A 16,458-nucleotide genomic window follows, 5' to 3' on the forward strand; every position below is an offset into this window, starting at 1 on the left:
GCTCTGCAATCTGCTTCCGGCACTTTGCGTGATCTAATGTGCTTTGTCTTTGTTCTGTGGTGGCAGCATGGAGTGCTCTCAATGCTGCCTTGAGGTCACTACACTGTTTTTGTAATGCCTCTAACTGTTTTTCCGTTTCTTCTCGTACCAGGACTGCACGTTGCGTGTCCTGATAGGCCTTTTCGTATTGAGACTGGAAGCTGCTCAAGTGCGCCAGACAAGACTGGTGAGCCCTTTTGGCGTCATCCACCTCTCCGTCTTTTGCTGCCAATTTCCTTCTCAAGTCTAAATTCTCCTTTTCTACCTTGCTTACATCGACCTTACTCATCCGATGTATGCCCTCAACTTCTTTCCGGAGCGTCCAAACGACCTCCTCTGTGCCTCGCAATTGTGCCAAGCAGGACACGATTGCCATCGGCTTGCGAGCTTTCCCTAAGCTCTTTTTGTGGATCTCGCTGGGGTTCTCCCAAGTATGTCCTAATACTCCCGGGACCTGATTCCTCGTTATCACAGAATTCATTCCAAAGGGGCCATCCTTTCCCTTTGAGATATTTCCTGATCTCTTCCTCCCAAATGGGACATTGTCCCACTCTACTGCTGCTGGTCGCTGCGACCGCAAATTCCTCGGGGTTCATTAGGTGCTGCATTGCCATCTTTCCTATCCGAATGCTTCTTTTAAATTTGAAACAGGGCAGCTAAGGCGGTGCTGTAAATACAGGTACGGCTTTCGCTACTTTCCGAAATACAAACTTCCGACGGTTTTGACGCAACAAAAATCTATCAGTTTTACCTTATCGCCCTGTTAGTTACGCATGCATACACACACTTCCGAATTCATGAGTATTGATCAGAACTGCTTGAACGCTTGTGGTTTTCTGTTTCCAATTAGATCTCTAATTCAAATTCTGGGTTCTCCCGGAGTGGTTTTCCACTTCTAGATCGAGTCCCGTCAGGATGTCGCCAAATAATGTTGCTCGTTTGTGTCCTGTCTTTCCCATCAGCCTTTGTCGTTCGCCATTTTAAATCGGGAGTTAGCCATTCTAAATCGGGAGTTAGCCATTTTAACTGGCTACAAGGGATAGGGTGGAGGTGTGGGCTTGAGTAGGATGCTCTTTCCAAGGGTTGGTGCGGACTCGATGGGCCAAATGGCCTCCTTCTGCACTGTAAATTTTATGATTCTGAACACACTCTATGAATTTGGGAGGCAAGTAATTGGTCTTTACAGTTGGGATCTGAAGCCCTGTTGCAGATCAATCTCTGTATTAAAGATCATAGATTCTTTTTCTTTGCTATAGAATCTGCTTTAATCCAAATGACTGTACAATTGCCTGCACAGTACACTCCAAACTAGTGCTGTCTCCCAGTATTTTCAAAACCATGGGTTTATATAATCTTTCTGTTGATGAGATGTAATATCTTGTTTAATTTCCACCTGGAAATTTTGAACATAAATGTTGATTTAAATGTGTGACTAAATGGCAAGACAAGCTGATTTGCCATCCAGCAACTGTAGATTTTAGAAATGATCAATTGTTAAGGATGTGCGTTTCGAGACGATCCTTGGGTGACTGTCTGTGTGGAGTTTGTACCGTCTCCCTGCGTATGCCTGGGTTTCCTCCGGTTTGCTCCCACAGTCCAAAGATGTGCAGGTTAGGTGGATTGGCCAGGCTAAATTGCCCCTTAATGTCCAGGGATGTGCAAGTTAGTGGTGTTACGGGGTTGCAAGGATAAGGCAGGAGCCTGGTTAGGGTGCTCTTTCGGAGAGTTGGTGCAGACTTGATGGGTTGAATGGCCACCTTCTGCACTGTAGGGATTTCTATGAGACACTTAAATAATCATCAAAAAGGCAGTATTTAAGCCAGTCCTGCCAAGATTTAATTTACGTCAAACTTTTTAATACTCATTTTGCTCACGGGGACTGCATTTTTTCACTTTCAAGTGCAGGGCTGAAGTGCAGCATAAATTATTTTCTCCTTTTGTATTTCTTGAATTGATTACATAGTATTGTGCTGGTTAGTTGTACATTATCATCCCTGTACAAAAGATACATGTCCACGGCACCATATTATTATCATAAGGAGCAGAAGTCATTAAACTAATCTGAAAATAGAACCTTCCTATCATCAGTTCTCCTACCACGGGTCACAAACTTCAGCAACACCAAATTTTTTCCTGTCAGGATAGGGGGCAATTTTTATTCTCTCTCATTAGACAATTTGACTAATGACTAGCTTTGGCTATGGAGCTATTCAGGGACCACGGACTTCCGTAAGGCACTTGGAGCCGTGTATAAAGACGGCCTCAGTTGGAATGGCACAGATGGCAAGCCCAAACGACAAAATAAACTACAATATGTCTTGGAGCTGCTGTCAGGCCAGAGCTTATTTGTCATGTCACAGCAATCTATTGGGTTGGGGAGCAGCAGCTCCCCTCATGGGCCTTGATAACTTCTACACACAGCATTGTGCTGCAGGTCCAATGGGTAGCAGCGAGAAGAAAAAAATAATAAACTGGTTCTCTGATATGGTTTTAACTAATTAGCCCGTGTAATTTCAAGGGGCTTAATTTTTATATGCAAAGTGGCAGGATGCAGTACATAAACTAATTTCAATTTGGGACTCCTGGAGCTATTAAACAAGTAGGGTTGTTGATGCTAAGTAAACTGCCTGTTATTATACTTTTGTGTTTAGAAAGCTCCAATCAATAAACTCAGTCGTTTTTTTTTTAGATTACTGAAGTAATGCCTTTTTTTAAAAAACAGTTTAATTAGATTGCCGCTGATTGCAGTAGGATTGGTATCAGAAGCAGTTTACTGTAATCAAAATGCAAGGATATTAATCTAAAGTCATGCTCACTAGGAATTTTGTGTGATTTACGAACTAATGTTCATCACCCATAAGTTTCCCCACAAGTTTTAAATATAGATTTTATTCAAAAAATATTTGTGGGCACAATCATTGTTTTGTCTTGTCCTGATTTGCAGTTCAGTTGCTGGAGGCTGGGTATTTGTTGCACTGGATGACCTGTGGTGAATTTTTATGTTTCAATCATACTCTATGAATGATACAAGCTGTATTAAACACTTGCACCTTTCATTCCATTTAAAGCAGGTTTCACTGTTTTATTATACAGTTAGGCTAAAAAATATTAATAGGTGGCTTATGTGCTGAATTTCAATTTGACTGAAAACATTGCATAATGTATTGCCTCATTTAGAAGGCATTCCATCTTGCAGTATCATTCTATAGTTGACTTTCAAAATTAACAATTGTGTTTTTTTTTTTAAAGTGGCATGGTAAACCATTATTTCACTGAACTCTGTTAGTGAAAAGAGCCTTTTACTTGATAAACCAATCAAGTATATGTTCATTAAAGGTAATGTAAAGAATGAGCCAGATTAGTGAGAATGCAGGGTTCAAATTCTATGTCAGAAATTGTGCAGTAAGTGGCTACTTAAAACTTTGACCCTGAAATTACACTGTAGGAAACCAGCATATGAGTGTTTAATGCGTTTGTCTGAAATAATCGTCTCTGCTATTTTAACAGAGGCATTAACCCATTTGTGTTGAACTGATTATACCTCTATTAAAATAGTGCAGAGGGGAATTTCAAACTAACAGATCAAACATTCATACTGTAATATCTCAAAAATTAATTTTAGGACCAATGTCCTTTGCAATACCAGTGCCTTTATTTAGGAAGAAGAAAAGGTCAAATTTTAAAGACTTCAAAGCACAACATTGTTTTTACAAACAGTACTGATGTTAATAAAGCTGTTTATATTTATTTTAATGAAATGCTGTAAATATACAGATCTATGACCCTCTACAGGCCAAAAAAAACAGTAAATGATCGCACGACTGTAGATGAGAATTCTGCCCAAAGCTCAAAAAGCTAATAGGTTCTAACTTTTCGATGACAACCATGTATTTTGCACTTCATTGCACGAGAGACTGAGTGCAGGAATTTGTGACGCATTGCACTTGAAATCCTTCAGTCGATGTGTAGAATTTCTCTCTGTGTACAACAATAGAAGTGTTCAGTGCTGTGTGGAATTATAACCCTCTGAGTACTGAAGAAGCAATTCATCTACACCTGGTAGCTAAACATGACAATGTTAGCATTTTTCATTTTACTGACATTACCATTAATAAAGCAATGATCCAAAAGTAGCTTTGCTGAGTCTGTTCTTTGCTTCCATCATTCATGACTATAATTTTACACTGCATCATTTTAAATTAAATAATGGAAAACACATTGCTTTTCATTGTTTACAATGTTCAGTAATCACGTTTAAAGTAGTGTAACAGAGCTTTACGCCATTTGAAATTAAGGCTGGCTTGGAAAACAATTAATAGCTCAGTGAGGCATGTTTGCATTTTTCTAGCTGCATTTATATTGAGTGGTTGGGCAAACTAGTTTGTCCAAATTGTTAAAAAGGTAAAAGATAACAATATTGGCAGGACTATATATTTAAAGAACTTGTTATATGATGAACAACATATGATTAGCAATATTGGATTTCTGTTTAGCATAATTTGGGGAAATAATTTCTAAATTTGAAGCTGAAATGATTTTTAGTACTTGGTTATAATGTTTATTTCACTCCGATCCCCCGGCTACAATTTATTATTAAATGTTATATATGATTAAATAAATTTTGCACAACACAAGAGACAGATGATGGGTCATTTAGCCCAACTGCTCTGGACTAGTGTTTATGCTCCAGTTGAGCCTTCTCACATCCTACTTCATCTGATCCAATAAGCATATTCTTTAATTTCTTTCTCTGTCATGTATTTACCTGGTTTCCCATTAAATGGACCCATGATATTCACATCAATCACTCAGTGGCAGCAACATCTAACCACTATTATTACTTTTAGGACCCATAGTTTTGGACTTCCCCACCATTGAAGCATTTACTGTAATTGAATAATGCAAGGCAGAAAAATAGAAACATTCTGCACATAAAACTTTTGAACTGTGAATGTACTTTATGCTGTTAATGTCCAATGCCACAAGTGTGAGCAAGCAAATGCAAATGTTGTGCTGCTGTTAAAAATATTATGGTAAAGGAAACTAGTGATGGGAGCTAATCAAAGTTCTGGACTTCATGTTTCCAGATTTAATATTGTGTTGGTCCTAACAAGCTTAATCTTCCAAAACAGATATTCTTCCATTCCTCCATCCCTGCCTTCTAAGCTATAGTTATTGATGATTTAAGTAACCCCAAAGAACTATTGTTCCTTTTTGGAGGGGTTGTCACGCTGCATTTAAGTAATACTTGCACATCACCAGAGCAGTTGCCTTGAAATGTTGATATTTTCTATTATGCATATAATGCTGTTTGCTGTTTTATCTTTACCTTATTGCAGTCAGAGTAGTGTGGATTATAGGCATTTCCCACTGATTCACTTATTTCTTCAAAAGTATTGGGATGCAAGTAAACCATTCAGCCCCTCAAGTCTGTTTCACTATTCAGTCAATTTATGGGTGTTTGTACCTCAGCTATTTTTATCTGCTTTCTCTACATGCCCCTCGACCTCCTTAATTAACCAAAACCTGACACTCAGTTTTGGAAATTTCAATTGACCCTTCATCCAGAGTTTTTTGGAGGAGAGAATTCCCCACTAAGTATTCAAGCTTGAATTTTAGTGCCCTGGAATTTCCCTACCAGTATAACTGTACTTAACTAATCAAAGTGTTTTGTCATTGTAAACACCTTGATTTCAACCTTCTAAATGGAATGGAATGCAAGCTAATTTATGCAACCTGTCATTCCAATTTAACCCTTTAAGTCCTGGCATCGTTCTGGTGAATTTGTGCTGTATCCTCTTCACTAAGAATTCTGAAACTGGAAAGGTTACCTCAGTACATTTCCTGTCATGTTAAATGGAACCATATAATTGACTCCAGTACTCAAATGTATGAGAGCATCGTGTGTGGGTGATGTTCATGTATTCTTCCATACTAATCACCTGCTTGCAGATAGATGAATGTGCTCTATGGAGCGTCTTGGTAATGCACCAACCTTCTACCGCTCTCTATGATGTTTTACACAATCAGTTATGCTGCCAACCAGTAGAAAGGGCAGCCATCTGAATGGAAGGTAACTTCGGATAAAAATACTCTGTTCATATTTTTGTCTGCACTTCTGAACTGGTTAAAATAAATAGTTCCCCTCCATAGTGCCAATTCAAGTTTTTTAAAAAGCCATTAAAGAGTTTCCTGCAGACTTGAATTTTGTACATGAATTTTGAAAAGTTCAAGTTGCTGAATTTGTTGATCAAGGCGCAATGAACTATCTCTAAATGTATGTTTTTTTTTCATCAACAAAGACTGTTAAAATTTGACAGCCTTGACTTGCTGATTTCTATGTACACTCATTTCAGTGTGAGGTTACAGGATTAATAATACAGTTTCATGCTACTTGCCATTTTTAACCATGATCATTATGATAAAGGGCATATACTTAATTACAGCCCTGTTTAATTACAGCTGTGTTGAAGCTCATTTGTTTGGTAGAATGCTAATTAAAGTGGCGAGCCTGTGGCATGTCCTTATTTTCATCCTTTGTGCTAGGTGAATGAACTAACTGTAATGCACCATGTATTAGTGCTTTACTAAAATAATTACAAGTGCAAGCAGAATTCTGCTGGATAAGTCCCAATCGTTAAAAACTTTTACTTTATCACTATATTATTTTGTCCTGTTTACTGGTTCACCGACTTTTCACATATTCAAGTCAACATTTAATATCATTGTTTTTTGCAGGATAAAATGGATCAAGTTACTGCACTGTAGAAAATAAATTCCGATAACTAATGTTATTTTGAATACTTTTTCATAATGTAAACTCTTCCGTTGTATCCTTAGTGTGGCTCTCTGTTGCCCCCAGTTCCACTTCCGTAAAATTGGTTAAATCCAAATGCTGTATTACCTAGCAATATATTTTAATGAAGTTTAACTTTATTCAGCTATACCTTACAGCAGGGGTCAGCAACCTGCCGAAATGGCATGTTGAGTCTTCATTTATTCACTCTAATTTGAGGTTACTTGTGCTAGTAACACATTTTAACATTTATAAGGCTTCAATGTATAATTACTATCATCTTACCAGTTAAGTGTGGTCCCTTGCTATTCCTTGCTGATTTTTCCAATATCCAATTCATATTTGGATACACACACACAGCATCTGATTGGTTCTAAAATTGCAGCGATTTCACCTACATTTTTTCAGCCAAGGGTGCTCTCCTGACTGGTGTCATGCAGCTGCTGACCTTTGGGCAGCTCCAGCTTTCTGGCTGGCTTTTCAGAAACAAAATTGGAGCCACACTGCTGCCCAAAGGTTAGAAGCAGCAGCGCACCAACTCCGTGAAATTGACACTGACAGACCAGCTTTTTAAAAATTGGAACTCTCTGGTTCCAATTTGTTTTAAAGCCGGTCTGTGACTTTGGCTGCTCAGGCTGGATGATCGTCTTGTTCGCAGTGCTACCCTTGGCATGGGTTGGCCAATACCTGCCTTATACTCTACTAAGCAGAATATTCAAAACGCAGTGAGCCTGTTGTCCAGGTGTGCATTTGGCAGTGTGATTTTGCTCTTGTTAGAATTAAGTGAGTAAACTTTTGTGATGACAACAGATCAGGCATTTCAGTGAAGTGGAAATTTTCAGTTGGACAGTTCCTTACAAATGTTTAACTGAAAGAACAAAATATCTTCCATTTTGGACAGTTGCTAGTCTTAAAGTTAACTGGTAGGTTGTAGAAATAACATAAGTAGCAGTGTGGTAAAGATCGTAGAATGAGGCTTCTAAGCAAAATATTTAACATGAATTATATAAAAAGCTGAAATTATTGAACTGATCCAATTCACGATTATGGATGGAGGAAGCCAATGAGCGACACTTCAAGTTGGAGAGATTGAGAAATTCACCATCCATCTTGCACATTGGGTCATGGTGCTTTTTCTGTAAATAGAAGCCTAATATTAGAACTAAGTTGTTTTGGATAGTTGCAGACACCCAGCTCTGTTGTTCAATATGAAATTCTGGGACATTTAGTCATTCATGCCATAAAAATCTTTTTGGGGGAAACTCAATAAACTCATAAATCATTAATGAAAGCTTTCATGCTAGCCATCTAAAAGTTTGGCCATTTCCCAATAATTCTTATTAAATTCCTGGCTAATGAGTGCTTGAGGGATAAGTGTCATATGCAGGTGGTCTCTTAATACATTGTTCTACAGTAGCATCATTAATTTTTTGATAGGACTTGCATTACTTGAGATCTATGGCTCTTGTCCACCTATCAAGATCATGGCACTTTCAATTGTTTTCTTTGTCATTTGACCTTATTAATTAATAAATGTTTTGGCATATCATGCTTTCGTTTATGAGGATTCCAGAGGGAAAGGACAGAAAGGTTAAGAAGCAATATTTGAAAAAGTGATTTTTAAATTATTTTTTTAAAAGTGCTATAAAATTTATAATCCTTACAAACATAGTTTCTATCTACTTTGGAGTGACTTGGCAAATTATAAATCTCTTGAAATATGGGGCGCGATTCTCCACTCCCACGCCGAAGTGGCCGCACCGTCGTGAACGTCGTCGAGGTTCACAACGGCGCGGAACGGCCCCGGTCCCGACCGCTTCAGGCCCTGACAATGGGCCAGTATCGGGGCCGCGTCATCTACACGCGCCAGGCCTTGTCGCCCGCGTAAAAGCGGCGCCGCATAGATGACGCGGAGGGCGCCGCATAACGGACGTCATCCGCGCATGCGCGGGTTATCCGGCGCCAACACGCGCATGCGTGGTTGCTGTCCTCTCTAAGCCCGCCCCGGAAGAAGATGGGGACGGATCTTGCGGGGCCGCAGAAGGAAGGAGGTCCTCCTTCAGAGAGGACGGCCCGACGATCGGTGGGCACCGATCGCGGGCCACCCCACATTCCAGGTGAAGCCCGGTGCAGGATCCCCCCTCGCCCCCCCACAGGCCGCCGCCCCTCCCAGCGTTCACGCACCGCCCACGACTGCAGCGACCAGGTGTGGACGGCGCCGGGGGGAACCCGCCGTTTTGGCCTGGCCGCTCGGCCCATCCGGGCCTCAGAATAGCGGGGGTGCCGGAGAATTGCCATTTTCGGTGTCTCCGGCCTGCGGCCCGCGAAACTCGACCGGGCCGTTCCCGCCGCTTGGGAGAATTGCGGGAGGGCGTCGGACCGGCGTCCCCGGATATTTTGGCGGCCCAGGCGGTTCTCCCAACCGGCGTGGGAGTGGAGAATCGGGGCCCCTGGTGTTTCATTGTTGCAATATTGTAGAAGTTGCACCAACAGCTTAACATTTGGATAATACATGGATCATGCTGCTGTATAAGCTGCAACTCCACATTTGATTATTGTCTGCAAATGGCCTGTATCTGATTTGATTTGAACAACTAGAAATGACCCTTTTTAAAAAATAAAAAAAACGTCAACCTAACCATTCTGTCATTTTTTTAAAAATGTTTAAATCTATGAACAGAGACTTGAACTAGTAAAAATCTAATATTTTTAAAATTGGGGTTTTCATTCATGGGATGTGGACATCGCAGACTAGGCCAGCATTTAAAGCACATCCCTAATTGCCCTTGAGCTGACTCACTTGCTGAGCCATTTCTGAGGGCATTTAAGAGTCAATTGCTGTGACTGGATTCACGTGTAGGCCAGTCCAGGTAAAGACGACAGATTTCCTTACCTAAAGAGCATTAGTGAACCAGGTGGGTGTTAATGACAATTCACAATGGTTTTGTGACCATCATTAGATTTTTAATTTCAGATGGTTTTTCTTGAATTCAAATTTCACTGTCTGCCGTGATGGAATTTGAACCCAGAACTCCAGAACATTGCCCTGGTCTCTGGATTACTAGGTCAGTGACAATATAATTATGCCACCATCTCCCCCTGCGATATAATAAATTACCCCCTTTTAGGTGTGGTGGAAGCAGTCATTGGTTGTGTGTTTTGATGAAATATCTGATGGCTCAATATATTTAAATTAGAGATGCTTTTTCTGTGACTTAACTTATTTCAATACAGACCTGCGCTCAGCCAGTCTCAAATACAAGACCTTAATCACGCATCATTAAGAATTAACTACCTTTTTGTGTCTATTTCAGCAATGGATGGTGTGCCGTTCACGATTTCGGAGAAATTCTCCAGTGCAGTTAAAGTTGTAAGTGTTTATCATTGACTAAAAACACTCTTCCTCTTTCAAAGCTGTGAGACAAATTACAAACTCAAGTTTTAATTTTCACCATTTACTAAAAACCACTTACAGACATATGCTGTAATATATGAGAATTTTGAAGTATGACTTTATTAAAGGATACATGCTTTTTATGCAGTGGGATAGCCACATTGGAGCTACTGCATTTAGAGCAGGAAGTTGCCATCCATTACCTTCACTTAAACACTGAATCAATTGCAAAGGCCGTAAAGCAGAAAGTTTTAATTTTGTGCTGCCCCTTTGTCAAATATGTTTGTGACTTTTGAGTGGATCAGCTTTGCCATGTACGTAAAATGGCTGCTGTCCAGTGGCTTATTCCGTACTGTTTACCAAATCTAGTTGGGAGTGTTTGAGAGTGCACTAAATCTTAATTAAACAGCAGCTGTATCTCTGCTGGGTGCCAGAGTAACAAATATTGCTTAAAAAAAAATTAACAAAATCAACACCAAGTGAAAAGTGATATTAACAGTAGGGAAGATTGAGACAACAAATTGAGTTATTAAGATGGTGGTAGCATAAGACAAATGTGTTGAGTGATATTTCAGTTTAAATTACGGCTTCATTTTAATTATTCTAGGATCTATAGAGATGGGAATCATTTTAAAGATGTTACTACATTTTTGTATCTTTGCGTTTTATAGCACAAAAAGAGGCCCGTCAGCCCATCATGACGATACAGGCCATCAAACGCCTTTCTATTGTAATTCCATTTTCCAGCACTTGGTGGGTTGAGGTTTATACTGTGGCGTTTCAAGTGCTCATCTAAATTCTTCTTATAGTTTGTTGAAAACATTAAATGCCATTGTATTCTTTTGCTAAATATTATCCAACCTCAGTATTATTCTGTTATAAAGTTAATGTCTCAAGGTGCCTAATTATGAGCCTGTCCTGCTGATGTATTATGAAAATGAATGGATTGAAAATCATGGGTGACACATGCAAAGCTTTGGACAGGGAACACTGAAAACTAAGAATTTATAACAGCCTATTTACTGGTTTTGAAATCTTCAGAGTGCAGATATTTTAGACCATAAAATAGTCTCCACTCTTGAAGCGGTTTCCATTGAGCAATAAATTATTTTACTAACGGTGTAAAGGTCACATCTTCAAAAAAAGCAATGAGATGGTCTGGTGCCAGATGAGAGAGACTTGTGATTGCTGTGACCTCTGTCAATGTGGGGGAGTTGGACACAGTGTATGCAGGCATTTTCTAGCACGCACCCCAAGGTGCTTTTCTTCACATTTCACCTTTTCTTTCATATAATTGTGGCATATCTAAAAATCCACTTGATTTATTTTTGCACAATTTTAATCTAACATTGTGAAAGATTATAACTCATAACCGTTATTTCTTGGCGTTTGGCTTCATCACTCTGTACACTTTTATATTGAATGCATAGATAAGAATCACCTGAAGTACAGAAGGAGGCCATTCATCCCATTGTCTCTGCATCTGTTCTCTGAATGAGCAGTTTACTTAGTTTCATTTCCCTGCCTTCTCTCCATAGCCCTGCAGAGTCTTCCTTTTCAGATAACAGTCTATTTTCCTTTTGAATGCTTTGATTGAACTTGCCGCCACCACACTCCCAGGAAGTGCATTCCAGACCGTAACTTCTCACTGCATGAAAAAGCTTTTTCCTTGCATCACTTTTGCTTCATTTGCAAAATACTGTAAATCTGTGCCCTCTTGTTCTCAATCCTTACATGAGTGGGAACAGTTTATCCCTATCTTGGGAGAATTTGTAATGGGACAGAAAATGTATTTGCAATCAATTTCTTTGGAGAAAATGTATTATCAGCTAAACAGTAAATGCTGTAACTTGTTTGAGGGGCTGAAGATGGTATGTATTTGAAATGCTTTCATGTTTCAATGTCTATCACTTAGCAGTATAACTGTCAATAGGATCCGAAAGTATCTTAGTAATTCAATGTATTTACTTTGGAGATGCCAAGTTACTTGTAAATTCAAGCTTAAGCACAATTAATTTAATTGCTTTGAAATACCATAAAGAGAAGTTTCCAAATGGTGCTTGGGGATCTAATGAAATACATAATTGAAGTACTGCCCTCGCATTGCTCTCCTAAAGTCCATTCTGTCCCCCTTTTCTTTCACATCTACATGCTACTCTAAGCGACAACATGTCTAGGCACAGGCTCTACTTCCATATTTTTGTTGGCAAAACCTCTCTTCACTATTTTCCTTCATGCCACAGATCGTTCTCGAGTGCCTGTTGGATGCACAGTTCTGTGTGAAACTGAATTTCCTCCAATGAAATGTCACAAAGACCAAGCCAATGTTTTCAGCTTCCTCATTGCTGACTCCATTCCCCCCACACCAACCTCCCTCATTGCTGATTCCAGCCCCCCATCTCACTCAAGCTGAACCAGATATTGACCAATGTTAGCATCCTGGTCAAAACCTCCGTCCTAGCAGCACCTACACCACATGGACAGCAGCGGTTCACGATGGGGCTCGCCACCACCTTCTCGAGGACAATTGGAGATGGGCAATAAGTGCTGGCCTTGCACATCCCACGAACAAATAAAAACTTAACATATCTTTGCCAGCAAGTCCATTTATTTGCACCTTTGCAACATTGGCCAGTATCCCTACTTCGTGGACACAGACAGGAAAGTGGAGTTGAGACAAAGTCAGCCAAAATCATACTGAATTGCAGAGCAGACTCGAGGGGCATATGGTCCAATCCTGCTCCTATTTCTTCTGTTCTTACCCCACTGCTGCCAAAACTCTTATCCAAACTTTTGTCAACTGTAGGTTCTCGTTTATTTTTCACCTTGTTCACCAGCCTCTGAATTTTCAAATGTCGCACTCTCAACTCAACCAAATTTCTTCTGCCCACAACTTGCCTTTGCTCTTGGTTCTATACACCCTTCGTCCTTTACTGACCTCCTCTCTCCCCACGTAGATAATTTAGAATCTTAACCCTCAAATCAAATCACTCCAAACTGTCACCTCAAATCTTTGCGATTTCCTCCAACCTCACATTTTCTGCCCTGTCTTCCAACCCTCTGATTCTGAGCGTTTACTCAACTCTTCCTTCCTCCATCCGTTAAAGAGCCTCACAGTTTTGGATTGAGCCCTTTTTAGCTGTATGCTCTTGTATTCCCTCCCTAAAGTTCCTGGTCATAGAGCTTTACAGTACAGAAAGCGGCCACGCGGCCCATTGCACCTGCGACAGCCATCAAGCACCTATCTAATCCCAGCTCATGGTCTGTTATCTTGTATGCTATGGTGTTTCAAGTGCTCAGCTAAGTGCTTCTTAAATGTTGTGAGAGTTCCTGCCTTTACCATCCGTGAATTCCAGATTCCCACCACCCTCTGGGTGAAAACGTTTTTCCTCAAATCCCCTCTAAATCTCCTGCCTCTTACCATACGTCTATGCTTCCTGGTTGTTGAACCCTCTACCAAGGGGAAAGGTTTCTTCCTATCTACCTTATCTATGTCCCTCATAATTTTGTACACCTCAATCAAGTTTCCCCCCTCAGTCTTCTCTACTCTTGAGGAAAACAACTGCAGCCTAACCAGCTTCTCTTCATAGCTGAAATGCTCCAGCCCAGGCAATCTCCTGGTGAATCCCTTCTGCAGCCTCTCTAGTACAATCACAAACTCTCAATCTCGCATCTTGTTTTAAATTTTCTGAAAACCCACGCTTTTACCTAGCTTCTGTTTGATTCTCCTATCTCCCCAAACATTTGAGCCCTTTTTTTCCCCTCTGTGAATTATTTTGGGATGCTCCTCTATCTAGGATGCTAAGCAAATGCAAATCTAGATGGTATTGAGCAGAACACAGCACTCTAGAGAAGTATCTCATCTAATTGATTTGTAAAGTAAAATTTTAGATTAGCGTTTAAGGATGAGTAAAATAAGTAAGACTTTTTGAAAAGAAAACTGTGAGAAACTTAGTCATTAATCCTCAAAGGATATGCATCCATGCATAAAATGATTGGTTGTAATCATAGGTTTTAGTCTGTCAAATAACCTTTGTTTGATAGCGGTGATTTATCAAAATTAATGTTAGCTATAATTTTATGTTCTTGGGAGTTGCCTTGGATTTTGTTAACACCTCAGTTTTGATCTTTGAATTTGATTTCAGGTGCAACCAGTTGAGTTAATGGACATAACAATCAAATCGTTGGCTGAAATAGAAAGAGAAGTAAGTATTTATTTCTAAATCACCTGGAAATATAAATTAATATTTACACATAATGAAAAGGGACATCAACCAGTCGGGGGTAAACCACTTGTTAAGGTGTTCACTCACCAATGTGCGTTCACCCACCAATGTTCTTTTGAACCAATTCCGTTGTCAGTCATACTCTTGACCGTTGTCCAGTCGCACATTTCCCTATTTATATTTATCTTTTTACTGCACTATGTCTGGTGGACTGGTAACTTTGCCAACGCGTCTGTGTTGTAAAAATAGCTAGTCCTATATTTCCTCTGTTTGCAGAGTCTTACCATTGGATCATGGGTCTTTCACTGTGACTGTTAAGAATAACGATTGTTGATGTTGTTTACTGATGTGTGGCATCTGCTGCAAACTGAGCAAAAGGGTTGTTCATGACAACTTTTTCACTGGAAGACACTTTTACTGATGCGTGGCAAACTTGATCTTTTACAAGCACAAACTAAGCTTGAGCTGTAGATATCCCCCAAATAAATTTTTCAATTCAGGGCCAGAAAAAGATGTTCTATCTCGATGGACGGTAACTAGATCACTGAAACTCATCCAACCTCTTTGCAGATACTTTGGTGTCCGCAACACCAAATGCTTTACAGATGCACAGGTCGGGTTGTCCTGTACCATATCTCCAGAGCTGCGAGCCAAAAGGAGATTGGTGGACATGAAGCACACCATGGTACATTTTAAAGCTATAATGAATGCAGTGGCATTCATTCTAAAGCATCAAATGCCCATATAATTATATTTTAAAAACTGAATATAATGACACTCCATTCGGAACAAACGGTTGCTGAAATTTTCTTACAAAAGGACAGTCAATGAGTTGGATCCTATCTATCTCCAGGAGCATGAACTTCTTTTCTGTCTTCCTTTTATATTATGTGGAGTAGCTCAATGGTAGCATTCTGGCCTCAGACTTAAAGTTGTATGTTCATACACCAATCCAGAGATTTGAGTACATAATCTGGGATGATGCTTCATCGCAGTACTGAGGAATTTCTGCACTGTTGAGGAGCTGGTTTTCAGCTGAGACATTTATTCGAAGTTGCATCTGTCCTCTCAAATGGACATAAACATTTCATTGACACAAACTAATGACGAGCAGGGAAGCTCTCCCCGTGTTTTGGCCAACGTCTATGTCACAATTAGCATCAAAAAGATGGTAATCTGGTCATGTACCTCAATATTATTTGTCAAACCTCGCAGTAATTATGATGTGAAGATGCCGGCCTTGGACTGAGGTGGCACAGTAAGAAGTCTTAACAACACCAGGTTAAAGTCCAACAGGTTTGTATTTTTTTGTAGCGCAGCTCCTTCCTCGGGTGAGGAAGGAGCTGCGCTCTGAAAGCTAGTGATTCAAAACAAACCTGTTGGACTTTAACCTGGTGTTGTAAGATTTCTTGTCTTGCAGTAATTGACAGCCATGTTCCCCTACATTACCTCATGACTACAATGGAAGAAAGAGTACTTCATTGACTACAAAGTGCTTTGGGATTCTCTAAAGTCAAGAACAGGCAGCACGGTAGCACAGTGGTTAGCACTACTGCTTCACAGCATCAAGGATCCGGGTTCAATTCCCGGCTTAAGTCGCTGTCTGTGCGGAGTCTGCACCTTCTCCCCATGTCTGCGGGGTTTTCTCCGGGTGCTCTGGTTTCCTCCCACAAGTCCAGAAAGACATGCTTGTTAGGTGAATTGGACATTCTGAATCCTCCCTCGGTGTACCCGAACAGGCGCTGTAGTGTGGCGACTAGGGGATTTTCACAGTAACTTCATTGCAGTGTTAATGTAAGCCTACTTGTGACACTAATGAAAGATTATTATTATAAGCACTAAATAAATGAGTTTTTTTTCTCTATTAACAAAGAAAATTACATTTCTGGAACTTCAAACTCGACAATGATTAACACTCATATCTCCATAGACCAGATTCAGGAAGCAGATTTTTAAATTGATAGCCGTGCTCCTGAAGGGACCAAGCTAACAAAGCAGTGCCT

The 16,458-nt window shown here is 40.1% G+C and overlaps 1 protein-coding gene across 7 annotated transcripts in view; it reads left to right on the forward strand.

The window, feature by feature from the left end:
* LOC140399179 (multivesicular body subunit 12B-like) overlaps positions 1-16,458 on the forward strand; it is a 236,645-nt gene that overhangs the window by 164,797 nt on the left and 55,390 nt on the right. For all 7 annotated transcript variants that reach the window (XM_072488494.1, XM_072488500.1, XM_072488497.1 and 4 more), the window contains 2 exons: positions 10,150-10,205; positions 14,375-14,434. In XM_072488494.1, the coding sequence (XP_072344595.1) occupies positions 10,150-10,205; positions 14,375-14,434 (116 nt within the window). The remainder of the gene's footprint in view (positions 1-10,149; positions 10,206-14,374; positions 14,435-16,458) is intronic.

The sequence above is a fragment of the Scyliorhinus torazame genome, chromosome 22, assembly GCF_047496885.1.
Source record: "Scyliorhinus torazame isolate Kashiwa2021f chromosome 22, sScyTor2.1, whole genome shotgun sequence".
Taxonomy (NCBI): domain Eukaryota; kingdom Metazoa; phylum Chordata; class Chondrichthyes; order Carcharhiniformes; family Scyliorhinidae; genus Scyliorhinus; species Scyliorhinus torazame.